Genomic DNA, 27,791 nt, shown 5'->3' on the forward strand with positions numbered 1-27,791 from the left:
CTTCTCACTTCTCAGTCCCCATACCATTTACGATGCGATGGCATCCTGCAGATTGTGTCCAGGTCAGTAAGGTAAAACAGCCTTTTGCTACAGTGAGGCACACCCTGCTGGTCACGTTGTGAGGCTGCCTTAGGGCTGGTTATGAAGATACAGTCTCAAGAGAGTTTGAATGATATCTGTTAAGTTGGGAGTGGAAGTATTGGCTCCACTGCTTTTACAGACAGGATATCAATTTAGAATAAAGGCAGATTTTTTTTACTCGAAATTACAGCTACAAAAGCGTACATATATCAATCTATGTGTACTTTTCTCCATCTAGATTACGTGCAGGAACTCAATGCGTGATTGGTCACCTAGATGGTGTTTCTGCCTCTCATCCTTTGTTAAGTGGAAAATTCACTCATTTCTGTTTAGGCCAGGTGTTATCAAACATACAGCTGACCCATTCTGGTTGCAGTAAGCAAGCGGGCTTGTGCTTCAGAAGTTCAGGTTTTTGACTTTATACAATTAATTATCTGTCACCTTTCAGCGTTCCCAGTCTAAGTTATCTTTCACCTACCACATTTATGCAACGCTGATGTTGTAAGTGCATTTTAAGATGTGATGTTTCATGGAACAGGACTCAGCTGCTGTCTTTCCAGGCTAGATTGTTCGTTCTAGTGGCATAAATTTAGTTTAGTTGAAACCAAATTTCAGGTACAGTGCAGTTTGGCTGTGCACCTACTGAAAGAGTGTTATGCTGCCATGTTGACTGAAAGTACTTGTATGAGGAGATGATAGTTCGGTCCAAGATTTCTTGTATGCATGACTGGATGGAAGAATGCAGATTATGGACTCCTTTAATCCTGTATAGGAAGGCTTCAGTGAAAGAAGGGCAGGAGGTACAATGTAGCACATGCACTGAATCATTGGATCGTTAAGGCTGGGAAAGATCTCTTAAGTAAGTCTAACCATCAGCCCATCCCCACCGCTCATAATAAGCCTCACCCATTAGAGCCAGGGCATGGAAATGTGCAGGTTTGATCTGAGGTCCACACATTAATCAACTCTGTGTCTGTGCATCCAAGAGGTGTTCAAGCTGTTATGCATTCATTATGCTATTTTATTTTGCCTGTATCCTGTAGTTAAGTAAGTGTCACGTTCAGTGGGCTTCAAGAACATCAAGGATATTCCTTGGAAAGACTGATGGACATCATAGACAAATAAATATCACTGAACAAAGTTGTGAGGGCTGAGGCATCTGTACCTACTACCATCTCCCAACATCTCTGTGCGTACAGGTCTGCTTTTCAGAAACTCTTGAAAGTTTCAAACCTTTTAGAGTGGATAATAATGCTTAGAAAGTGTTTGAGTCTTGAAACTAAGTTAGCAATAATTTAAATAGATTCAAAGAATGCAACATGGGTAACAGTAACAAATTGCATGTGTTCCCTTCCGTCTTCAACGAAGTACTATTTGATGTAGGTAAACTGGCATAAGTAAGTAAATGTGAACTATTTCTTTTCTTCCATTCATAGCCAATTGAGCCCCACACAGAATTGAAAGTATGGTACGCTGCCGATTATGCCAAATTTATGGAAACTTCTGCAGTCTTCATTAAAGAAGAATCTGATGTCAGTCCTTTGCCTGTAGTAGCTGTAAGTACCCCTAATCTACATTCAAGCTGTCACCATGTAGTTAAATTGCAGCTATTTACGTGCTTTGTGTGGTACTGCTAGAGCAAGTTGTAGAAGAGTTGGCTGATGCTGAGCCAGGAGCAATTTTGAAGAAACAACTATCCACAGAAGGGCTGCTTTCTATATCCCGTGTTTGTAATTTAATGGAGACATCAGATGTATCCACAAATAGCGATTCCAGTGGGATGTGTGGAAAAACTTAAATGTGCTATTGCTTTTTAGGTAGCCAAGCTGTCCAGCCTCAGACATATCTTGACAATTCACATTTGTTATGCTTTGATCAGTTGGTCAGATAACGCTGTGATTGCTTCAGTCTTGCCTGTGTAATAACCCTTCCCTTTCTATGATTATAAGGATTCTAAGACAGGAAAGGTTTCTAAAAATTGAAAATATAACTAACTGTGAAGATTGATGCCTAAGCTAGAAGGAAATGTTAAACAGAGAATACAGTTGAACTCAGAATTCCGAAGTGCTGCAGGTGCTCCCCATTGCTTCACTTGCACAGTGGATTTTAGAGTATGGTCCAGAAAGAAGGCATGGGAAGGCCATAGTGTAAGACAAAAAAGGAGTAGGTAGTAGGGCTTTCTGTCTCTGAATAAAGACAGAGTGCACATGGCTTCACCGTGTTCTCCAAAGCAAGCTAACCTAAGAACAAGGGAGAATAAAGTCACTCTGTGAGAAGTTCTGTGAGAAGTAACATACAGACAGCTAAGGAAATACAGGGTTGTACATCTGGAAATATATGTTGTCAGGAACTGGTGGTGTTTTTGGGCTTGTTTTTTTTTTTGTTGTTGTTGTTTTGCATGTTTTTTTTTTTTTTTAGGTGTTCAAAAAAAACACCCCAACATTCAAAAGTGTTAAACATCTATATTTAAAATATGTTTAAATGAATCCAGTAGAGTTTTTATTTTTATAAAAATAATAATTCCAAATCATACACTACTTGCAAATAATAATAATAATACTTTGTCTTTAAGGATAGGCTTGATATTTCCAAAAATAAGTTGTTTTATTTTGAATTTAATTAAGTGTAATGTCCAGTTTGAAGCAAAGTGAAAAAAAAATCTCTCCTGGAAGCACTGACTACTGCCTTCTGGTAAAGGGGCATGGAGTCAACTAAAAGTAGAGGGAAATCCTGTGTGGCTAAACTACATTTGTGAGCAGAAGCCCACCCAATTAGACAGTCCCCAGTTCTGGCATTTATGTACAGTTGCACTAGCAGATAAATGATGTCAATCCAAGGTTAAAGTACAATTCTCAACTGCTTTTATAAGTAATTCCATAATAAGAACAAATAGACTTTGAAATTCAGTACACAGAAATGAACAAAGGTGAAGGACTCAGTACTGCTACAGTAAATGCTAAACACAAATGTGGAAATCGGTATTTAGTCAATCATTTTTCCCCCCCCTTCTGGTTTGTGGACTCTAGAGAGAATCCATTTCCCCCTGAACAGGAGTATTGTAGTATACTGAAGCGAATATCACCAAGGACAACAGGTCTTGGGAAAACCCAGAGACGATGTAGTGTCAGTGAGAAGAATATGACCTTTCCTTAGAATGCCTAATAAGAAAGACCTGCTTCTGTTCTCGTTGCAGAAAGAGCCTGTAGACCCTTGGATATGCTCCAGCTGTAGAAGTACTTTTGCAACTTTTGCTCTGCTGGAATCTCACCAGTGCATCAATAAAGACCGAGTCCTTACCACCAGGCTCAGACCACCAAATAAATTAGGATCTTTAAAAGCAAAAAGCAAATTCAAAGGGAAACTGAGAGGATCGGCATTAGGCAAAAGCATTGCTCAGTGCTATGGGACCATTTCCTGTTCCTCTGCTGCGAAGCTTAGCTGTGCCAGCTCAGGAAACACTTGTGATGCTCTTGTGAGGTTTATACCTAAATGGAGAAATGGCCGGTCTTCACTGTTGAAGGAAAGAGAAGTGAAGCAGCCAGACAGTTACCCTTGCCGACTCTGTGGGAAGATATTTGATTCCATTGAAAAGCTCACAGTCCACACTTACGTGCACAAAGCGGAGCGCCCCTACAAGTGTTCACAGCACGGATGCACAAAAGCCTTCATTTCCAAATATAAACTGCTCAGGTACAGCTCTGAAGGCACTCCTTTTCTGGTGTGGGAAAAATAAGGACACGCTTTGCTTCTTGAGCGTCCTAGGGACGGTTAATCCCCAAGTTCAGTTTTCATATTTCTGTGTTTGCAAGAATTAAGAAAACTAGCCTCCTTCAACTGCTATGCAGAAGGACTGAGTTGAGCAATTTGAACCTACTGTATGCTTTATGATTAACACATTCTTCTAAAAAACAAAGAAGTTAGGCCTTTACTAATAATCTGAGAACTGGTGAAAATGCCTTACTCGAAGAAGTCCAGTGTTTTCAGGTCTTGAAGTTGCATCGTGTACTAGAGTAAATGTAAATGCTAATTATACTTTCTTTTCTTTTTAAAGGCACTCAGCCACTCATTCTCCACAGAAATCTCACCAGTGTGGCTACTGTGAAAAGACATTTCATAGGAAAGACCATCTGAAGAATCACCTTCAGACTCATGACCCAAACAAGATGGCCTTCAAGTGTGAAGAGTGCGGCAAGAAGTACAATACCAAGCTAGGTTATAAGAGACACTTGGCTCTTCATTCAGCCACCAGTGGGGACCTTACCTGCAGGGTATGTGCTCAGGAGTTTGGTGGTACTGAAGTTTTGTTGGAACACCTCAAAAGTCATGCAGGGAAACCAACAGGCAGTACCAAGGAAAAGAAACATAAGTGTGACCATTGTGAGCGTCACTTCTACACCCGTAAAGACGTGCGGCGTCACATGGTGGTTCACACAGGTTGCAAAGACTTCCTGTGCCAGTTTTGTGCCCAGAGGTTTGGGCGGAAGGACCACTTGACCCGCCATACGAGGAAGACTCATCCACAAGAACTGCTCAAGAGCAGGTTGCAGAATGGTGACTCAGTAGGTCTCCTCGACCAGCTTTTTCCATTCAGACTGAAGGAAGATGCCAGCATATTGTCCCCTTTTCCTGAAAGGGTCTCAGCACAGAATGGAATTTTGAATAATTCAGAACCAAAGGAATACAACTGTTCACACCTTCATCCCCAGCCAAGCTTACAGACTGCTCTTCCTATTGAACCTTCTCCTCTTTTGCAAAGAATGGGCTGTGCAGACAGCCTTGCGGCTGTCCATCCCACACCGTGCTCAACAGCTATCTCTGCCAACCTGAACCTTCATCAGTCTAATAAATATGACCTTAGCTCTACCTCATTTGCAGCAGGATCCCTCAAGAATCTTCCGATTAAAGTGGATGTTAAAGGTTACAATGTCCATCTTCTAGAGGACCTGCCATTACCAGAACCTCAGTCTCTCCACAAAATCAGTCTGGAAGAAGCTTCCTCAGGGCCCGTAGGTGATACTAACAAGTACCCAGTGCATAAGGAGACAGAGACAGCAGCTGAAACTGCCAGCATGCCTTTCATGGATCTCACTCACGTGATGAGTTTCTGGCAACTCCCACCAGGTGACAACCCGAACACTACCGGGGATATCACAATGGCATTTGGTCCAGAGGAACCATCACCTAGGCTGAATGGCCTCAGCCAACAGCCAGGTCTGCAGTTAGCAACTGGTGGCATGGCCATAAACCAGCTGCATCATCTTCCTCGCTCCTTTCCATCCACTACAAGTTCTGTAACATTGCCTCATTTTCATCATGCCTTTAAATAACTTTTTTTTTTAAAGACTGTGCTTCTTTCTTAAATCTGTTAGGAAGGGTATTTTTGTTTTTCTTCTTTTCTGTTTCAAGAAAAACTGTCCCTTTTTTTTTAAGCATGTTATGGACATGGTAGTTCAATCAAGAATGTTAATAAACAAGAAGCTCTATTTTTCATACTACTATTAATTTTTAGCATATGACAATAGTAGGACTAATATTTCCCTCAATACTCTTGGTAGTTTTGTTTCTTACCTTTTAAACAAACAGCTGAATTAACGTCGTCAGTGACAGCAAAGCCTTGTAATAGGCACAATGAAACTATTACTGCCACAGCAGGTGAAATAGGGTTAGGGTGAATGGGAAGAAGGGGGAAACAGCAGAAAAATAACTTCAATGAGCCATAAATCAAAGGAAAAGGATACACATGGCAAACTTAAGGTGAACAATTTTTCAGTGTGATATAGATTTCATCTAAGTATTTACTTAATTACCAAATTTTATGAATCTTTCATTTAAATCAAAATAATTCCAAGAATAACTCTTACCTTCTTGTTTTACTGTTGTGATTACATCTAAGTAGACTTCTTTATTTTCTTCTAAAGTGCACTTTGGCTCTGTGCATCTCCTGCATTGTCCCAAGGGCTGGAAATTAGTAGCGTGGCTGCGTGACTACCCCAAAGCAGGTGTCTTATAGGTGCAGTTTTCAGAAGAGAAAGTGAATTGTCTCAATGATTGGAGTAGAACGTTAATTTTTGCTTAGAACATGATCACCTAGCAAGATGCAGGAACTTGGTCTCGCTCTAGTAAAGCACTTAAGCATTTGTTTAAAATTAAGCACATATGAGCTCATTGGGTCAACAGCTTGCATGATTTAACATCCAATGAAAAATAATAATTCTTACCTAAGGGGCCTTTATTCAACTTCTGTCAATTAAAAAATGGCTTTTGTTTTGTTTGGGAAATGATTCTTAATTATGGCCATCTGAATCGGGCTCTTTGACAGAAAGGCAGCCCCAGCAAGGCAGCTCGCCCAGGGGGAGCCTCCAGCCACAGTCTGCCTTTGATAGGTCCCCCACATGGGAGGGCTTGGGGTGTTTACCTCAGAATGGGCCCTCTTCAAAAGCATGGGTTTGTGAACCTGCCTTGAACATGAAATGGTCAAATTATCTGAATCCTGTGGATTTTGCGCAGCGGTATTTGGGTAGTTTCTCCCAAACCAGAATCACAGGGACGTAAACTTATATTTGCTTCCTATAATAAATTGTTCTATGTTTCCAGGTGATGTAGGTGTTACAGCTCTGTCCCCTGACCAACTAACAGAAATTGCAAAAACAAACAAACAAAATCATTTCTCCCAGTAGGTAACATTTAAATTTACTTGCTGCCTTGCTATACAAAACAAAATACCATTTCAATGAATGATGCCATTAATAGTTGGCTCTGTTGCAGCTGAAACAGATGCAGAATTTCTGAATCAGAACATGCACTCCCTCCTATTAAATTCACTTAGAATTAATTGTCCCCAGTGATCGTTACACATATACCACAAAACAAGTTTGTTCTCTTCTCCCCTGGTAATCACAAGACTATTTCCAAACAACTTCAAATAAAAAACAATATTTGTAAATCACCGATTGCTGTTTTACTGTTAATGAACTGTAATTATGTATGAATATTTTTACAAGTTTATCATTGTTTGGATTAAGGAAAGGTGGGATTACTGCAGTTTTTGCAGGAATATGTTCTTAGCTACACCAGAGAAGTTTGCTTATTAAAAAAAAAATGGTGTAGGGCAAACAAAATAAATTTTAAGATCATTGTAATGAGAATAGCAGTAGGAAGAATGGATATCTGCACACTCATGTCCAGTTAGCTGTTATTCAAATTACATGTTAGTGAATAGTGAAAAGGTTGGAAACGTTACGTGCACATTTTACAACTCATCTCATAGTTCTGTTCAGGCTTAGAAAGGCATGTGTGTATTTGTTTACTGCACTGTTTTCCTTGTTCATGCATAGAATCACAAGGTTGGAAAAGACCTACAAGATCATCCAGTCCGACTGTCCACCTATCACCAATAGCTCTCACTAAACCACGGCCCTCAACACAGCATCTAAACGTTCCTTGAATACCTCCAGGGTCAGTGACTCCACCACTTCCCTGGGCAGCCCATTCCAATGCCTGGCTGCTCTTTCAGAGAAGTAGTATTTCCTAATGTCCAGTCTGAATTCCCCCTGGCACAACTTGAAGCCATTCCCTCTCATCTTATCACCAGTTAGACAAGATAAGAAGCCAACCGCCATCTCATTACAGCCTTACAAGATATGTAAGTGAGAGATGCTCATCATACTGAACTGCTGGTTAAAGGCCAAGTCTTGGTCAAGTAAAAAGTCACAGAATGGCCTGGGTTGGAAAGGACCTCAAAGATCATCTACTTCCATCTGCTCTTCCATGGGCAGGGCTGCCACCTCCTAAATCGGGCTGGATCAGGCTGCCCAGGAAAGAACAACCATTTTAGCATTACAACTCATAAAAGGCACACTGCAGTGTCTACAAGTAAAACACAGAAGTAAACCTTAAATAGGTGCTGCTGCTGCTTTAAGTCTTCAGTCTATTCAAAATAGTTTTTCTAAATTCGTCATCATAAATAATTATAGGGCTCGGCAGCATTCCATATATAGCCTGTGGTAGAAATACTGTAGTATGCAGCAAATGAAAAGAAAGAACTATTTTTTGCCCACAAATTTGCTGTCACCACTTCATTCTAAGACCTTATTTATGCCTTACAAAATGACAAGTCTGCATTAGAAGCCGTGTGCTATGCTGACATGAAAATGCACATAGCCCAACTGCAGAAGTCAAACATATCTCCACTTGATTTTGCACAACTGTAGCTCTGGGCGCATGCAGTATGCTGTTCATACGCCTCTTCCCTAAACCAAGACAACCATCTTAACACTGTCCTCTTGTGCTTGCCTGCAGCACTGCATACTCCACCCATGGGTGTGCTGAAGCCTACAGAACACAGCCATCTGCTCAGCAGTAAGGCACAGAACATATAGTACCTTGGTCTTATTTCTCTCCTGAAAAACCATTACTGTCCTTGTTAAAGAATTGAGCTCTTAAAAAACATCACATTCTGTGCAGTTTTGGAAGAAAAAGTGTGGGGGACACAGCCATGCTGAGTGCTAATAGAGCAGGGAGACCCACCCCAGGTGAGGCACTGATCCTCCAGGATACCTCAGGGTATTTTACCTCACATGGTATTAGACATAAAAGCAGGCTGTCTATCTGCCTGAACTCTGCTTGGACACAGCAGAATTACTATAATCAAGGGAAACTGAGAAACTTGGTGAACATCTGCTCTCATAGAGTTCAAAGGGCTCTCTGGAGATGACCAGATCCCAATCCTTGCTAATCTAGGTTCCCTAGAGCACAGTACACAGGTAGGCATCCACGTGGATACTGAACACCTCCAGAGGAGGACACTCTCTGTGGGCAGCCTGTGCCAGTGCTCCGTCACCCTCACAGGAAAGAAGTTCTCAGGGAATGGACTACCCCCTTTCAGGTGATGATTTAATTAGATTTGGGCAACAGGTATGGGTAATGTCACAGCTTTAAAAAAGACAGCCTAATAAGGTTTGCACCCTAGGGAAAAATCAAGGTCAGTGAACTTCCATTTCTTTTTTCTCCTCTTTTTAATCAGAGGCAGTACCTGTTGTATTATTACTACTGCATCACAACGTGCTGAGCTGCAGCTCTTGGTGTGGAAGACTGTTAAGGCTCACAGTGCTTCTGCAGAACACCTTAACACACCCCTGGCAGGCAGCCAGTCTATCTTCTGGTCTTTGTCTGCTGTCTGAAAGCAGAAACAAGCCACATACCGGTTACTTACACTGAAACACATAGCTCCCTTTTAGCTAAGATGATTAAACCAAAGCAATAATGTATAAAAAGGCTTACTTTTAAATGTTACCTTGGATAGCTAATCTCTGTCAGTATCATTTGTAAACACTTGGCATTTATAAGTTTTTATGAACAACACTACATTGCTCTCTCCAAAGGTTTTCTTGCCCCTTCTCAGGAGTTTGCTGCACCTTCCAAATCATCACGCAAAGAAAGGTTAAATTCATAATGTTTTTAAGTGAGTGAAGTCAACTTTAGGAAAGAGAATTTTTCAGTAAGCATGAGGACGGACTGCATGTGCCACACAGGTTAGGAAACTGCTTGCTTTTGTCATTACATTTCAGACTGAATCATCCTTCGAGAGATTTGCAGTGCCCTCAGCCATTTTTCTGATGCCTGCTTCCTCAACACTAAAAACATGCTCAGAATCTGCCATCCGCCAGCATGGAGGCCGGGGGCACTTCCTAACCTCTGCTTTGCTGATTAATCCATCCCCCTCCTGCTCTGTCCAGTCTGCACATAGGCTGCACTGACCCCAGGCTCAATCAACAAGTGAGAGTCATGTCAAATGAACAACATGCAAAGTCTGATGTTTCATCTAAATTGACCTAAAAGGTAAAGAATGTGACATTATGGAACCATTTATGAGAAAGAGGGAACTTGTCTCCCAGACAGTGCACTTTGGGTTTACATAGAAGGTTCTGTTTGAGAATGTCTCACTGAAAAGGTTAAGGCCCTTCTTAGAACCTACAGAAAACCTCTATACAATTGGTGCGATGCACCAGAATAATGATTCGTGGCAACTGCAGATATTTGATATCAGCAACATCCATTTGGAGCTGGTAGAGGTTGTTGTAAGACAAACACAAATACGACTGATTGAACTCCTTACTCAGAGCAGGTTTTTCTGCATCATCAGCTCCTTGTACTCTCTTCGGAAGCGGTAACAGAGTTGTGGTGGGTGTTTTTTTTTCTCTGAGTCACTGGTTGCTTGCCCTAGAGTATGAGAAAAAGATGCACAGTGTATGCCCACTGATTCCCCAAAGGTGCTCAGACCTTTGGCCTTGTGTTTTGCATTCAGGAATCTTACTAACTTCCCCAGAACCTTAAGTTAAATATTAATACAAGTTTTACTCAATATAAAGTATAATTTGGCAAATCTGTCTCAAAGACAGCACAAGTATGAATGTGCTTACCACAGGCTGCTTGGTGGTCTTGGCAGCAAAGGCACGGCGAGTAGCTTGCTCTTCACAAAACTTGATGTGTTTTGATGCTGCAGCCTCACTGAATCTTCTCAAGCAGAATGGACACTGAACATAGTCTGCTCATAGGAAAGGAACAGCTGGGGTCACAGCTGCTAAAGCACAGGAAAGGAATCACCCTACTTCACTAGAGTACCCAAGATGGCTCCATCAGCTGGCGCCCACAGTGAGATCCCACCAGCTCTTCACGTTTCAAAAATCCCAAATTAGAAAATCAGGAGAATTACTTGGGATCCTAAAACACATGCCTATGGTATTAACACAGCAAACTTCTATCAGAAGGAAATCCCAGGGGGACTAATAAAAGTAAATTAAAATATCTTTGACCTAGACTCTCTCTCACTCAAAATTTCACATTAAGAAAATATGCAGTTAAAGCAATACTAAGAAATTCCTTTAAGAGTCGAAAAATATTTCAAGACTGCTCTTTCAGTGTGGCCATGAACGTATTTATTTTAGTGAAGTGCATTGCCTTTGGACACTGCTTAAAATACTGTGTAAGAGGTCCGTGCCAGCTAAGGGACACAGAAAAAGAGCCAGGTTTCTAGGTGTGAAGTACACAGCAATGCTTCCTATAGTCATTTCTGGCAGTGTTATAGCTCTGATTCCCCAGAAAGCTCTTCAGCTGCATTTAGCACGGGTGCAGCCTTACCCCTTTCAGGGAATGGTTGGTGCTCAGGGTCAGCATTCTTTCAACTCAACACAGTCACGCTCTGCCCTTGTACTGCACTTGTCAATCTCAGGCTCCCAGCAGTGGGAAGTGGTGCAATGGGGTTTGGGATCTATTTGGAAGAGGAAGAGCACCTCTCTCCTTCGACAATATGTGCTTTCTCTCCAGCCCTGAGCCATTGGGTATACTCTCCCACCACACCCCTCAGCAATTTGTCTTTCCTAAAAAGCAGCTCTCCAGTTCCTTTCTCCACAACTTCCCCAGCTCTTGCACAACTCCAGTTACACAGAGAAAAGGAAGGGGTTCACTTGTAGTGTTGGTGAAGTCAGATGAGAAATAACAGAGTAATTAAGGTATTCAACAGTGGAAGTTCAGAGAGAAACTTGACCCCAATCAGGGAGGGAAAACACCCTGCTGCTTATACTGCACTGCTGACATCTAGAAGAGGAGGAAGACTGGAGTTCTCACAGCTGGTTTTGGTATCAGTCATGAACTCCTACTCTGTAAGGGAGCTGAGAGAGCCCTCCCTCCCTCTTCCTTTATGGCTCAGGAGGGACTCCACAGAGACACTTTCTAAGATTGCTCCTACATTTCATAAATCACTTATCATGAGGAATACTGGCAGTACATTTCTGGATCTGTAACTTCTAACACAGTGAGCTCTGTGCAGAGACCACACCTGCTATTAGGAGTAAAAGCAGTCATGTTTTCTAAATGACTTCCCCTAATGGCACAGCTGGGATGGGGAAGTGGATAGTAAAAAAGCTATCACACAGCAGCAGGAAGTCTGTGTGCTTTGAATTTGGTCTGAGCAGTGAGGAGACATGCTGTACACTTCGTCACGCAATGGTACCATTTGTGCTATACAGGCATCCCAGCTCTTTTCCCAAAGCACTGATACCAAGCTCCAAACTTGCTACCTTTATAAGCCACGAAGGGACAATTATCTTTCTCTTCCTCCCTACTCCCTCTTTACTGCACTCCTCCTGAAGCCAAGAAACACAGATAAAAAATAGAGTATGGAAGGAATTCACGTGGTGCAGTGCAGGCAGAATCACAGAACTGTAGGGGTTGGAAAGGACCTCTAGAGATCATGGAGTCCAACCCCCTGCCAAAGCAGCTCCCTAGCCCAGGTTGCACAGGTAGGCGTCCAGGCGGGTCTGGAACGTCTCCAGAGAAGGAGACTCCACCACCTCTGTGCAGCTGTGCCACTGCACTGGGAAGAAGTTCCCACACACATTTGTGCAGAACTTCCTATGCTTCAGTTTGTGGCCATTTCCCTTAGTCCTATCACCACACACTGCTGAGAAGAGTCCAGCCTCATCCCTTTGCCTCCTGCACCTTAGATATTTATAGATGCAGATCAGAACCCCTCTGAGTCTTCTTTTCTCAAGGCTGAACAGACTCAGGTCTCTCAGCCTTTCCTCATAGGGATGTGTTCCACACCCTTTATCATCTTTGTGCAAAAAGTCCAGCTGTGAATAATAAGAGCTCATCGCTTTGCTAGAATTTGGTACAAGATCAAGAACAGGGTAAACTGAGCCACAAACCTGGACTGATGCTTGGTGGGGGAGGAAGTGGAAGAGGATGGCCTTCTCGCGTAGCTTTCATGACTTGTCTGGCTGACTGAATGGCATTAATAAAATCCTCATGATGCTACCTCCAGTTAGACTTCTTCACCAGCTGAATCTGTTAAGGAAATTAAGGAACACATAAACTATGTTTGCTTCCTGTGATGGACAGGGAAATGTCTTAAAGTGAGGGCTCTCCCTTCCTGAGAGAAAGGATGAAATATTACCAATGAAATAAACTTTTTTTTTTTTTGAAAGGCATAGGAAAGCTGAAGTAGCCTTTTGCCACCTATGAACAGAAGCAGCAGGTGGATGAAAGAACAAAACACTCCAATAAAAACACTCCAGTGACTGCAGACCAAAAGGCGCATAAGAAAGAATAAGAAAGACTCTATGATCAATGCCACTAACAATTATTTGGTATATCCGGGTAAAACTACACATGTATGCACAACCTTCCCCTCCTCCTGACCATCATTACACAAAGAAAACCTTGAAAAGGAGGCCATTAGAGACTTGCATGGTCCTTAGAATACATAAAGGGACATTTCCTAGAAAAGCAGAGACACTTGGTGCCCAGAGTAGCCATGGTACCTGCTCATTTGGTTTCTGGACTGAGAAATATTCTGCAACACCAGCAGTATAGAGAGGGAGAGGAATGACTTTGGCACTGAGTCAAGAACATAAGCAAGAGTCATCCACAACATCCAGGCTTTGTCCTGGGAGGAAACAATTGCCTTAGTGAATAAAAGGCTTCATGCAGAGATACTGCATGCTTCAGTGTTAACCATACGTTTGGTGGGGGCTGCCTCCTCACAGTTCCAATATCCGCTCCCTGCAGTCTCTGTTTAAAAGAATCAAAGGACTTGCGCTTCTTGTTGAAGGTTTTCTTGCAAATGGGCTCATGTCTCACCTGGGATGCAAAGAAAAATCATTCATGGGCTAAGTTAACACTTCTTTACTCTTTAATATCATATTCAGGCTTTAATATAACTTGTGTTCAGGAGTAGGAAGCTGAAGCAGCACTTTTCTCCAGGCTCTGTTTTACTCCTGAAGGAGTTCACCAGAACTTTAAAAAACTGAGTACAGCTGTAGTTTCAAATGCTCACAGACATGCTGGGGTACAGCAGGAAAAAACACAGAGAATCACAGGTTGGGGCTGCTCACACTCCCTGTCTCACTGGACTCTTTCCCTGGCCCCAACACATTCAGTTTTCTTTCTTTCTTGGTTAAGAGGAAGAACAGACTGCTCCTGCTCAAAGGGCTGATGTTTACATTATTAGTCCATTGAGTTTAGATAAGTATTCCAGACTCAGTGCTCCTCTGGCAAACAACAGCCCTGTTCATCCCATCAGCACTGCCAGAGCAGCGACAGCCTCGGGCTGAAAGGGAGCAGCTGTGTAACAGTGTGCAGTAACAGCACACAGTAACCTGACAGCTTGGAGGGAAGAGAATGTTTCTCCTAAGCAGAAACATCCAGGGCTCTACGCAAAGGAGTGTCATGCCTCACAACAAAAGATTTAAGATTCAGAGGAGGCACAGCTTTTTAGCAACAACCTGACCCACCTGCAGCAGCATGCCCAATTTTCTCTTTGTGAGGAATACAGTGAGAGTGAGGTCACAGCTATATCCTTACTCCAGTGCTGAGGACTACACCTATTTGAGCCCATCTGGAGCTAGCCCATTAGAGACTCCATTCCTACCTTCCTTTACTTAGACTCCTTCCCCAGCTCTCAGTTATTCTTCTTGCTCTTCTCACTGATTTCCCCACACTGCTCCCTCAACCACATTTCTCTTCCCTGTGTCATTTGAGTTACGCCACTGTCTGACCAAAGCATGTCCGTACCAGCAATGCTGGGCCAAGAATTGCCTCTTTTTACCACAATACACCTTCCTAAATTCTCATTCCCCTTTGAGAATTTTCCCTTCTACTCACATGCTTTAAGTCCTTCTAGTTCCTAGTATTGTTTGACAGCAAACTCGAGAGAAGTAATCCCCTGCAGGGCACATGGGATGGTGGATTCATGGGCTCTGCTCACCAATGAGCACACCATCCCATATCACCAGAGACAGAGAGGCATTGCAGGGTTTGTACCACACGGTAGTCCTAGTGATGAGAAACCTCCTCCTTCCTGAGCCCAAAACATAGATAGCTATCTAATCAAACAAATTTCATTGCATCACAGAACCGTAGGGGTTGGAAGGGACATCTGAAGATCAAGTCCAACAAAGCAGGCTCCCTAGGGTAGGTTGCAAATTTGATAGATCAGACCTTCATTGTCTGTCACACATCTGAGCTACACTGCTGAACTGCTGGTTCCACGTTTGTCTCAGCACTCACAATTACTGTTTTGCCATTTCCTACCCCCCTTTTCCTTTTGCTAGCTCTGTTTCCACTTATATCACAGAACTGAACTGGGATGAGGAGGGCTCCAGGCAGGGCCAACTCTGTCAGAAAAACGCAGCAGTTGTGATGTTTTAGGCAAAGGGTGAAGCCCACCCCTTCAGTTTGTAACCCAGGGATCAGTGAGGTCAGTGGCAATCTCTTCATTCACTTCAGCAGGCTTTGGAACGGAGCCTGCTGCCGACATTAGGTTGACAAAGGGACCGCTTATCGGACCATTTATGGGTCTGTTTCTCCCAGGAAGCCTGAAACATCTGATGCCATCTAGAAAGCCAGAGCACAAAGGAAGCTTCAGGTTGCAGGATGTGACACAGATCAATGGTTTATATCTCAGTAGGAGAGAATACATTATCTCAAACATGACATAGAGCAAGAATCTGCTTTTGGAGAAGTAGATAAATTAAGATAATCTGCAATCTTGTGCTGTCACGGTATTTTTATGAGCATTCACCTATTCTCTGATCAGCTTTACTGAAGAAGGCAGTTATTAGATCATTTGCTCTGTTAAACACGTGTGCAACCTGTCTCTCCAATAACCAGCCACCTCGTTCCCCAGTGCCCACCCCTCCCAGTTAAACATGCTGACATTCCCATTTAATAGAAAAGCACAGTTTTACCAGAACATCTCGTGCAAATCATCTTCCACAGATTCCACAAGGAACCAAATCTTGACTCCCGGTGGCTGCATAAGAATTCAAAGTCTCAGTTACATGGTACAGGAGCACTGAACTACACTACAGCTGACAGTCAGACAGAGCCCTTAATCTGCTGAAACCACTCATTCTATTGTCAGAAAAGGATCTCTGCAGTCACGAGCCTTTTTGCAGAACCACTTCATTTCTCCTGCTCCCACAAGGCAAAAGCTTTCCTTTGCTCCAAGCGACACTTTGTTCTCCACATGCCTGCTAATAAGGCATCTCCTTTCATAAGGACATAAGTGGGAGAGGAAAGGGGATGAAGGAGAAGCACTCAAGTCACTGCTGCATGAATTCTGGGAGCATAAGGCCTCCCCACTCTGCAAGCCAGAAGGCATCACACTGAGTGTGACATCACCTCCATTCTTAAGACAGAATGTGTCCATGAGGCACTCAGCAGCACTCCAAGATGATCTTACTTTGCAGATGCAAATTGCTAGGGGGTTTTGCTTTTAAATCAGTCACTTTTTTTCCAAAAACCAAACCATAACAAAAAATTAGATATATCTAAGATACACAGAAGACAGTTCTGTAACAACAAAACTACTTACACATTCTCACTTCAGTGCAGGGATGTTTCTTGCATTAAGCAAAAACAGCTTTCAGAAATATTTGAACATAACAAAGAGCCCTTTTCACAAGACTCATAATCTGCAGAGGGAAACACTTCTACATTTAAGCATTCCTTACCTGCTTTGGCTGAAACAAAAGGAATCTTTGTATTGCTTTGCAGGAGCAGGAGCAGATGTGTAACTGCTTTTGTTACCTCTTCATTCATATATTACTATACTCCAAGGAACAGAGAAAGGTTACAGTATTGCACTGATTAGAGAGAACAAAAGCAATTCTGTAACTTCTGACTCTTATTCTATTAACTGTTTAAACTACACTCCACTTTTGTTTCCAAGAAAGATCTTTCTGCCTGCCTGCGCTTACTCTAGACTATACTCCTCAAGTGTCATCCTCCTCCTGCCCCATCTCTTTATTGTTTGCATCCCCTCAAAGTTGTGACTGACACAGCTTCTTTCACAGATCATCGTTCACTCAGCAGTGAGAAGTCACGACAAATGACAGCGTACTACACAAGACTGCTGACATTAGACACATTCAGTAGCAGGAAAGGACTGGTAAAGAACACAAGTCCTGTCTTGTGTAAATTATTCATAGTGAATCACAAAATCACATTCCACACAACCCATTGAAGTGTCTGCTACTCACTTGCTCCATTTAGCTTCTGCGCTGGTATCTGACTCATCTGGATGTGATATTTTCTGATTTACTCTTCAGTGCTGTTGTCAGGAGTCCTGAGCTCTGGGTGGTCAGCCTTTGTCACTCAGAAAGCTGAAGTTTATAGCAGCCCAAGTTGCCATGCATCTCAGTTAACAACTATGACATAAGCAGACCCTTCTTAAGCCTGTGGAATTCACAAATACCAGTACAGATACAAGCTAAATAAAAACCTCAAAACTTTTCCAGATGTAACTGATTTCTACTTGTTTACCACAAAACTTGTGCACAACTCTAACATGTTTAATCTTGATGTCAATAATGTATTCACATTTAGCTTTCTAAGCAGCAATGAAGAAAACTGTGGATATACCTGTTCATTCAACTAGCCAAAACCACATTACTTTATCAATTAAAACACTGCAAAAGCTTTTCCCCACAGCATAAGTATTATGGCCCTCCTGTTATCTTGTCTCCACCTAGTGTTCATATAAAAGAAAACCATTCTAGATACCTCAAATTTTGTAGTTGGTAGTCATTCTGCCCTACAGTTTTGGTTCCTCAGCTACTTGCCAGTAAGACAGGTTGCCTTCTCACCCAAAGGCAAATACTCAGCTCTAAAAACTCAGAGTTGATGTATTCACACAAGAATGGGAAGTTTCAGAAGGAATGACAGCAGATCTCATTCCTTCCACTTGTGGAAGAATGCTTACCACCAGAATAATTCCTGTGTACAGTAAAGGAATTTAAGATCATGCTATATCTGTAATAAAGGCTTTCTGCTCACCTTCAGAAAGATTTTTGCAACAGTTGTGTTGAGTCATAAGTCTCCATTTCAGTGAAAGCAAACTAAATGTAAGATGAAGAACGGTATTTCAGGAAAATCAAGGCAGGGGCTATCTGCGACAGTTCTAAACATCTATCAATTGTTACATGTGGATTGCCACCCTACTTTGACTACTTGAAGCAAAGCTGCTTTAAACAGCAACAATAAGTGACACTGACAACTGCCCTTGCAATACTTGTTTGGCAGATAAAATTTGTTGCAACATCTAAAACTCAGGTAAGAGGGATGTTCAGCTACACAATAGCTTTTTAGACAACTCTGCTTACAGCAAGTTACTTTAGGCCTTTCATAAGGCCTTCATTATCTATCATATAAATAACCAACCAATGAAAGAACTAGAGATTGGGTGAAAACTCATTCCTTTCCAAAAAGGTGCTACAGCAAGGCACTGTATTTAATGGCAAAAATAAGGGAGAGATAAAAAGATGCACTGCTCTGTACAAACTGAAATTTAATACAGGAACCAGACCAACTCCAATCTGAATTCCACAGGATTCTGATGAAATGCTGAACGCATTCAACACGTGACACCTTCTGCTCAATGATGGTTTATAAGAAAAATAGATTTTAAAATTTCAGTACATCTCTAAGGTAACAAATGTTTGCAACAGCTGCCATGACACTCATGACAGAAGAGACATTAATTCATTACTTAAGGTGTAACTTCAGAAAGAATGACAAGTCAGCAGTACTCAGTACAGCAGTACTGAATAACCCACTTTGTGCATGCCTGGCAAGCCTTAGTTAGGCAAGTTAGCAGTTCACTTCTCAGAACAGATGAAATCAGTGTTTCCACAGTGAAAGTCCCTGATTTCAAGACAGCTTCAGTCCTTGCAAGTTTTGTTTCAGATTGAGCAATTCTTTTTCTTGCCTTGTTTTCTCCAATTTGAAGGCCATCTTGTTGGCTTTCTTCTCCATTCTGCGTTCCTGTGCAAATGAATAATTACAGATTTATGACATTGAGACCACTGTAATTAATAGTTACGGATAGTGAAAAAAGAAGCCGTAATTGTCCTGCTTACAGTATTAATTATTGTACTAATTAATACTCAAACAAATCTGATTACCTCTAGAATTACTATCTTTGATTAGCTGAAGCTACTAATACGCTGATAATTTCTGGTACTAAACAAAGCTGATAGTTACCAGTGCAGCCAATCAGTTTCTCCATGTTTATTTTGGAGACTTTTTACTTCGTATGATTTGAAATACTGTTACCGTTTTCTTTGCTTCACTAGGTAAATACTGAAATACAAATGCTCCCTTCAAGTTACCCAGGCCACAATAACACCCAGACTTTCTATACAGAAATAAGGAGTACAAAATCATAATGCTTCTCCTATTTTTTTTAAAGTACTACTAATAATTCCCTTCAGACCAGAAAGTTTTGTCCATTAATTTATAGACCAAAAATCAAATGGGTTTTAAAAACGTTCATATGATAGATAACAGAATTCAGAGGGCATCAAGTTTTTGCAGGGCTTTATTTAAAACAAGGCATACCTTGCGCTCCTCTTTTATTGCCTGCTTCCTAGCTCTGCGGTCCTCTTTGCTCTCATTTTTGGAACGGGGCTGTGTAGATGCCCTTGGCAGGTCACTGTCATTAATCATTTGCATGCGTTCCACCTGCTTAGCAGTAAGACCCTTCTGAGGCAAGATGTGGAGAGGAATTCCAGTCTTCGAGGAAATTTTTATTGGTTTGGGCTAAAACAGACAGTGTATATGTATTAATGGTCCCTAGCTTCCCCTCCAGGAAGTGCAGATTGCAGTGCCTTATCTGCACAGAATAAAAACAGTAGACTCAAATTAGACAGTAATAAACATGCTTATGTATTCCTCCCTCAGAAAGATGCACGTTAATCTCAAAGTAAAATCAATCACATGTAATTTAATATTACTGAAAAGTGGACTTAGGCAGGCTCTCAATACTGCCTTCGTGAGAGTTCAAGATCGAGGCTGCCTTTAAAAACCACGTGTGCCTGGCACATCAAGCCCTGCTGCTTCTCATGAGGAACTTCCAGAAGACCAAAGAACTAGAGTACATCATCTCAAACTATAAAAATGTCAATACAAATCTATTTTCAAGAAAAATCTCTAGTATGAGGGTAGAAGACATAGATTACAATAAGTTGAATCAAGAGAAGAGAGCAAGGAACTTGTTTTCTTGTTACGTTTCTGCTTAGCTATTACAGAAATTCTGAGCTTCTAGTGTTTTCATCAATCAGGTCTTACTCAGTTTTCCTTCTAAGATAAATACACACATTTTTTTATATATTTTTATAAATACCTATACATGCAAACCCTTCTCTGGTGAAGCTGTAGTACTGCAGGCTAATATCCTTCCTAACCTTTTTTTCCGGTCACATCTACCTTTAAATAGCTATCCCACTGAGAAAACAATCACTTCTCTCTCATTTTTCTTAAGTCACATTGTTACTTGGAATAATTTTAATGGCCTTACCTTTGAAGGCTCCTCAATAAGCTTTGGGTGATTATATAGGTTTGAATATGTACCTAGGTCACACAGATAAAAAAAAATAGTGAAGAAAAGCTTGGAAATAAAACTCAGATACATTTATTATGAATCGTAGTACTAGTCTTTGAACACAGAAAATTGCAAGAACTAAGAAAACTACTGCTTTTGTGTAGATTAATCTTGCATTATTCCTGCTGTTATGCTTCAGAAGCATAAACCTAGAAGTACAGTTAGAAAAGTGCCAAGAGCACCTCTCATTTACTTTGAAATCCTAAGAGTGAATAAGAACTCCAAATACATACTCAAAATGGATTCGCAATCCCACTTTTCTTTGGGTTCCTCAATAACCAGAGCTACTATTTCTTCTTTTTCTTCATCACTGTCTTCATTTGCAGGAACATCTTCAAACAGTTCGGGAGTATCCAATTTCACACAACTTTGAAGAAAAAAGAAATAAGGTTCATCTTTTCTTGGAAATACTTAATTGTGTAAAACAAGTCCTCAGTAAAACTCCAAGCTAAAAGAAAACTGCTCCCATTACGACCTGCAACAAGAATAAGCACTGCCATTATAAACTAAAGCTTGAGGGCCAGAGACAAATGATAACTATTTCTGCATCTACAAAGTATGTGGCACACAATATTTGTGATTGGAAAGGCAGGAGAGAACATACTTTGTAACACATAAGCACTAGAGGTGATTATACACGCTCCTACTGACCACTCATATTTCACCACAAGGGACACATCACCGTATCTCAAGCAGGCAACAAAAGGCTGACACGTGTACATCCAGTCACTTAACTTTGAAATAACACTTGTTTTAAGAGGAGAAATTCAACACGCTGGTGTGGGGTTGCTTTATAAGCTGTGATTTGGGTCGTGCTCAGGTTGCACAGTGGCAATAGTTGCCCTTGAGTTTAGAATCACATGACTAGCTATACAGCCTTCCACTGCTGGTACCCAGCTGACTCCAATTCCCTTGGCTACAGAACCTGTCAAAAACTTAAATTATACGGAGAAATTTAAGTTGCACTAGAAAGAGAAAGGAAGAACACCCCTGGACATTTCTTACAGTAGATATAATAAAATTACAGAAAAGCATAACATAATAGAAAGCAGCAAAATGCCTGCACTTAAATTTTAATCATGCCCTAACAAGACTGACTGACGTAAAGTCACACAAAGAGGGAGAATGCTCTAATCAAACCGTTTTTGTTGCAAGATGTCATCTTCAAGTCCACGAACTGGTAATAACATACTCAAACTTCTGGCATAAAGGCATGGTGACATAACTATGTATGTATAACAGTGTATCCAAAAGTACATACTTCTTCGCCTTCTCTTTGTAGAAATCACTCAAGACTTCCTCCAACCGAGTGTTGTCTGTGCTAAGATAGCCTTCTAATTCCACATTATCCAAAGCTCCAATTTCATCTTCATCAAACTGCTCAAAAAACTAAATAAAAGAAGTGGATATCTTAATTAGATCACACTTGTACTACTCTGTGACAGTGCAGAGCTCTACATATCTCCTTTCATTTGCCTCTCTTTCCCTTCTCATTTGCTGAACAACTGTCAAGAACACCTGCGGCAGGATTACAATGTTACTGCATGATAATATATACACTACTGAAAGAAAATACACAGACCAGCTTCTGCAAACATGTTCTTTGAGTCCTAATTTCAATCAGTACATTAAAAAGCTTATCACCACTCAGGACAAACGTTGCCCCACATTTCCACTGTTCTAACTTTGTCCACATATAACAGCGTGGAGAAAGGGTAAAAGGAACAAGTCTATATAAAAAATCTTTATGTGATCTTTATCTTTTCTGTGTAGAATGGAGCTCCTCATAGCAAAGTGCTACAACTGTGAATGTTCTTTATAGTCACTGGAATAATTTGACTAAATGATCTGAATGTTAAAACTTTCAATGATCAGTTAACACTGTATCCTATTTAATACAACACGCTTTGAGCACACAACACTAAATGCTGAGTGTGTGCAGGTAACAGCTGTTTGGTGCCCTAACTACCAAAGACAGGAAGAATCTGCACAGGCATACAGGACATCACCTCATGTGATGAACCAAAGGACAAAGAAAGAAGCATTTAAAGCCCTTTTGTGTGAGGGTCAAGTTCTTGAGCTGCCTTACCTTCTCAAATCTGTCATCCAGGAGGGTTAACTGCTCATTCCTTCTCATTACTGAAGATGTCATAGAATATTCTGTGAAACGACTCCTGGTCTCTTCCTGCATAAAAAGAAACTCTTTTCCCTGGCCATTAACCCCATCGTCTGACAAAGGGCCCTCTGAATCATAATCTCCATCGTTACTACAACTATCCTTTCCATCACTACCATCCTCCACATCTTCCCATTCATCTTCATCCTCAGCATCTGATCTCCTAAACAGAATTACAGAACAGTTTAGAACAACACACAGGTATTTCCACAGCTCTGCTCAATGTCATGTTCTCTAACACAATCACCTAAAAGCTGAAAATGACTTTGATAACTGTTGTATTACACATCTGTACAGTGACAGCAAGGTTATGTTTACATTCAGTTGTATTTGTCAAAGTGGAAAAATACCAGACTCTTAGAAATTAAACGTGGTAAAATTTATCATATCTTTCATATGATTTTACAAACCAGAAAGAAATAATAGTGTGGTAACATGCATTCCCACGACCTTCAGAAATGCTTCACAAGTAGTGATATCCATCAGTACTAATTTGTGGGCTCAAGATAGCAAATGAAACCCATCTCTTGCCTTGGATAATCCAAGTAATTTTGATTTTTTTTTTAAGCTACCACCCACATAACACATGGTGATACTTGATTCCTTTGACAGAAATGTATTAAATTTGAAATGTGAAACCACTCTTGCTTCCTACAACAGCATATGAAATAAGAAACAGTAATATGACTATGCATTTGTGACATAAGCAGTTCCACAAAGCTTTACGTACCCTCCCTTTGGTTCATTTGCTTGTAGAACAAAATCATCTTCCAGAATGTTTTCTGGATTGTCAAAGTCAAAATCATCATCAAGAGCTGCAACAATATCAGGGTCAAAATCCAGCCGTGGACCTGGAGAGTAGAAAAGAATAAGTGTGTAAGTTGCTGTGACATCCTGAAACTACCTTCCTTGATAAAGAGCCATTCAACTTGACTAGCAAGAGATTAAACTTAAAGACACACATTTCCTCCAGTAATGTTTTGTAGATTTATAACAAATTGACCAGTAACTCATCAGCCTCTTTCTCATCTTCCTCATCCAGAAAAGAACATTTCTGAGATGCCCTAGGCATCCAGAAATGTCTTTTAATCTGTTGTAACATGTTGCTTAGAATATTATTTGATAGAACAAGGGAAAATGGTTCAAAGCTCAAAGAGGGAAGATTCGGGTTAGATATGAGGAAAAGAACAGTGAGGGTAGTAAGGCACTGGAACATGCTGCCCAGAGGTGTGCTGGATGCCCTGCCCTGGAGACACTTAAGGTGATGCTGCATCAGGCTCTGGGCAACCTGATCTAGCTGTGATGTCCCTGTTCATTGCAGGGGAGTTGGACTAGATGGCCTTGAGAGGTCCCTTTCAACTCTAAGGATTTTAAGATTCTGATATTAGAACAGAAATGACTCAAGCTACAGTACTGTAGTACTACTCCCAGCCCCTAAAATTTTCCATGTTACAGAAGTGCTTCCCTTCTGCAACTAGCACAAGTGTGTCTAACAGCCTGCTCTCAGGACATAAAACTATCAACACTAACTATCATTACAAAAAAAATAAAATAAATCAAAACAAACAACCTAAGATAACTTGAAAGTGAATGTTCAGTACAGTACAAACATAGGTACATGAAGAGCATACTTTTAAGCCCGTAACACTGAAATTAAACTGAAGGGAAGTAAATGTGTTTCAGAACTTGAGAAGAGGAATTTTGAGAATGAAAATCCAGTTACACACTTGCCGTCAAACTGATGGGAGTCATAAATCAATAGCATTAGCTACAGAACATTGCTAGTACTGTAAGAAGCTTTTCCCTATTATGTGCATTGGATAACAGTAGTAACTTGTGGCCTTTCCCCCTCTCTTCACAATGCTTAAAAGCAATTATTCCTGACTGATGGAAGTAGGTCTCAAATGGAATCACAGGTCTGGTACTGATCATCCTTTACACCTGCTGTTGAGTCTGTTCTAAAAAAACAAACAAAAACCCCCCCAAACACTACTGCTTTAATCACAGTGTTGTTAATCACCGGGTACTACCTACATGGCAACTCCTGTTACAGAAAGGTAGAAAACTTTCACAGTACCTGAAACAGGAGCTGCTTTATTTAGCAGGCCCACATCCTCTTCAAATTCAGTGGCAAATACTGAAGAAGGCAACTTAATAGATGGAGCCTAAAACAAACAAACAAAAACAAAACACTAGAAGTGACTGACAAGCAACTGCATATTTTATTACTTGACATTATTCAATGATTTTCTATTCCGAAATGATCCAGCATCATGAAATTCCACAAACTAAAAACATCTGTACCTCTGCATTAATAGCATTACTGCCAAAAATACTGCTTACTGCAATTCGTTGAATTTCATCCTCTATGTGACCCTCGCTTGTGATGACAATTCTGCCTTGCTGTCCACGGACAGCAGGGACAAGCTCAGAGGGGCCAGATGCTTCTTTCAAATGCTGCAAATAGTCATAGTCATCATCAAAGAAGACTCCGTACTTCCGCTGCTCCTCCCTTCTCTGTTCCTCATGACCCTTGGGATTGTAAGAAAATAAAACAACAATTAATTATTTAAGTCCATTTAGAACTTAGCAAAAAGAAAAGTAACACCTCCATTGACAATACCCAAACTCATAAAAACAAGCAAAAAACAACACAAACAAACAAAAAAACCAGAACTAACAGCCTACTAGCCCCCTGCTGAAAAAAAAGCTTTCAAGCTTTTGGAAAAAAGGCATTTTAAGAGATAGTAATAAAATTAGGCTTAATGTGTGGATGAACACATACTGACAAGGAAAGCCTTAAGAAAACACTGGTTCACTAACATTAAAAGAAAACAAATAATAGAAGCAACAACTAGTACTTCAATTAACTGGACCACTAAAAAACTGCTCCACGTTTTACAATCAGTTTTTTAAATTCTAAGCATTAAACACAAGCATACACCATCAGAAATGATACTCTTTTTCAATCTGGATTAGATAATGCCAACTCTACAGTCTTCTCTCCACTCATTATTCTATCTCACTGTAAATTGGTGTTATAACCATGAGGTTGCTGTATGAGCAGAAACCTAAACAACTTCTTCCATAAACAGCAAAACTAACAAAGCTGGATTTTTATTTATTTTTTTTTTCAGGATGGCTCACAGAATGGCTTAAATTGGAAGAGATCTTAAAGATCATTCAGTTCTAACCTCCTGCCATGGGCAGGGCTGCCCTCCATCAGCTCAGGCTGCCCAGGTCCCATCCAACCTGGCCTTAAGCACCCCCAGAGATGGGGCACCACAGCTTCTCTGGGAAGTTTATGCCAGGGCAAGCCATCCTTAACTCATCAAGCAGTAAGTAACACCTACCACGTCCCCTACAGTCTGTCTTCCTTTTATATAAGCGTGCCTAAGTGCTATCTTCTCTCAGGCTGCTATGGATCAGTCCGGTTGTGTGCCACTTTCCTGCCCTGTAGCTCGTGCCACCCTCACGAACCCCGCGGTACAGCAGGCGCTTACTCTCTGTGCAGGCAGCAGGACCCTCTGCGGGGCGGTGTCATCAGCAGCAAGGGGATCCCTCTGACTTCTGTGCACCAAGTGAAACGTCACCGCCTTCTTCTTCTCTATGAAGGGCTTCTTCTTCTTGTGAGGCTGCAAGGGGACATGTGCAGAACCATTAATGAGATCCCGAAACAACCTGCGGAGCCGCCCCCACCCCACGGCGACCACCACTCACCATGGCGCCAGCACAGCCCCACTGACCACCGCCTCCACGCGCGTTCACGCCGCCCGGCCCCACACGGGAGAGCTGCGGCCGCGTGCGGGGAGCAACCACTGGCCGCAGGGGGATACGGCCGGGCCGTCGCTCCAAAGGGTTCTTTTATCCTTTAGCGACAACAACAGCGATGAGCTCTCTCGCAATACGACGCGCTGAAGTCCAGAAGGAGGTTCTGTGAAGGTACGCAAGGTATTTCTCCGCCAACCCGGAGGACATATCGCTCTCATTGTCCCCCACAAGGCGGAGAGTGGTCCCTCCCGCCGGCAATGGCGGAAAGCTGCTGAGCGGCCATAGGGCACGGCGCATGCGCAGTGGCGGGCTACGGCCCCGGCGGGGCTATTGCTAGAGTTAGCGTTAGTAGCAAAACTTGTGGGCCCTTATGGGAAATTGAGGTAGAATCGTATAGTAAAACAACAGCTTCAGCTATCCTGCGTGCGCGTAAATGTATCTGCGTATAGCTGACAACCTCGGCTCCCGTTGGCACGTGCTTCCCGCACGTCGCTAGGTGTCCCCCGCTTCCCGCCTCCCCGACCCTGGGAAGAGGAACCGGGTCGCTGACCGCTTACCTTGCGCTTATGGCTGAGCGAGCATGGTCTCGCTGTGGCGGCGGCTGCCTGGAAGAACACAGTGCCTGAAGCATGTCCTCCTGTAACGCAACCAAGAGCTCGGCCTCCCTGTCAGGAATCATAGAATTATCAAGGTTGGAAAAGACCTTTAACGTCATCCAGTCCTGCTGTCCACCTGTCACCAATAGTTCCCACTATATCACCTCTCAGTACAGCATCTAAATGTTTCTTTCACGCCTCCAGGGATGGTGACTCCATCCCGACCCTGGGCAGCCCATTCCAGTGCTTGTCCACTTCCTCAGAGAAGTATTTCCTAATGCCCGAACTTAATTCCCCGTCTCAACTTCAGGCCATTCTCTCTACTCTTATCACCAGTCACACTGGAGAAGAGACAGACTCCCAGCAGATCTATGCTACCGACTTTTGTCTTAGTTCTTGCAAAGCATGTATGTTTGAAGGACACCGAGGACACCTTGGAGGTGCTCAAGGCCAGGATGGAAGGGCCCGAGGCAGCCTGATCCAGTGGGGGCAGCTCTGGCCACAGAGTGGGATTGGAGCTGGGTGTTCTTTGAGGTCCTTTTCAACCCAATCCAGTCTGCGATTTTATGACTCAATTCAATGGAAAGTTTTAAGAACTCCATTTCACTTTCCTTCATTTCACTTCCACACAGAATGACTTCTAATTCAACCTCTGGAGACCACTTTCCAACAAGTAACAGCTCTCTAACTCCACTACACACGCCCAGGGAGTCAAGAACAGAAT

The 27,791-nt window shown here is 41.9% G+C and overlaps 3 protein-coding genes across 3 annotated transcripts in view; 1 reads left to right on the plus strand and 2 right to left on the minus strand.

Moving 5' to 3' along the window:
* The window catches only part of PLAGL1 (PLAG1 like zinc finger 1), a 43,346-nt gene extending 36,617 nt beyond the window's left edge, over window positions 1-6,729 (plus strand). Inside the window, exons 6-8 of the mRNA XM_065732759.1 lie at window positions 1,518-1,637; window positions 3,275-3,771; window positions 4,133-6,729. Of these exons, the coding sequence (XP_065588831.1) occupies window positions 1,518-1,637; window positions 3,275-3,771; window positions 4,133-5,408 (1,893 nt within the window). The 3' untranslated portion in view covers window positions 5,409-6,729. The remainder of the gene's footprint in view (window positions 1-1,517; window positions 1,638-3,274; window positions 3,772-4,132) is intronic.
* A 3,314-nt stretch (window positions 6,730-10,043) lies between these two features.
* Window positions 10,044-17,132, minus strand: ZC2HC1B (zinc finger C2HC-type containing 1B). The gene is given in 7 exon segments (XM_065735903.1): window positions 10,044-10,262; window positions 10,264-10,299; window positions 10,500-10,624; window positions 12,786-12,924; window positions 13,600-13,719; window positions 15,828-15,944; window positions 17,124-17,132. Coding segments are annotated over 7 exon segments (765 nt in total).
* Window positions 17,133-18,511: 1,379 nt separating this feature from the next.
* LTV1 (LTV1 ribosome biogenesis factor) lies at window positions 18,512-27,186 on the minus strand. The gene is given in 14 exon segments (XM_065735915.1): window positions 18,512-18,906; window positions 19,483-19,683; window positions 20,441-20,493; window positions 20,758-20,891; window positions 21,786-21,913; window positions 22,614-22,863; window positions 23,431-23,551; window positions 24,778-24,865; window positions 25,044-25,232; window positions 26,204-26,340; window positions 26,343-26,439; window positions 26,442-26,500; window positions 26,503-26,804; window positions 27,029-27,186. Coding segments are annotated over 14 exon segments (2,031 nt in total). The 3' UTR covers window positions 18,512-18,792.
* Between the last annotated feature and the right edge of the window lie 605 nt (window positions 27,187-27,791).

The sequence above is a fragment of the Cyrtonyx montezumae genome, unplaced genomic scaffold (assembly GCF_038088225.1).
Source record: "Cyrtonyx montezumae isolate F1298 unplaced genomic scaffold, pur_monq_1.0 scaffold_0, whole genome shotgun sequence".
In the NCBI taxonomy this organism is placed as follows: Eukaryota; Metazoa; Chordata; class Aves; order Galliformes; family Odontophoridae; genus Cyrtonyx; species Cyrtonyx montezumae.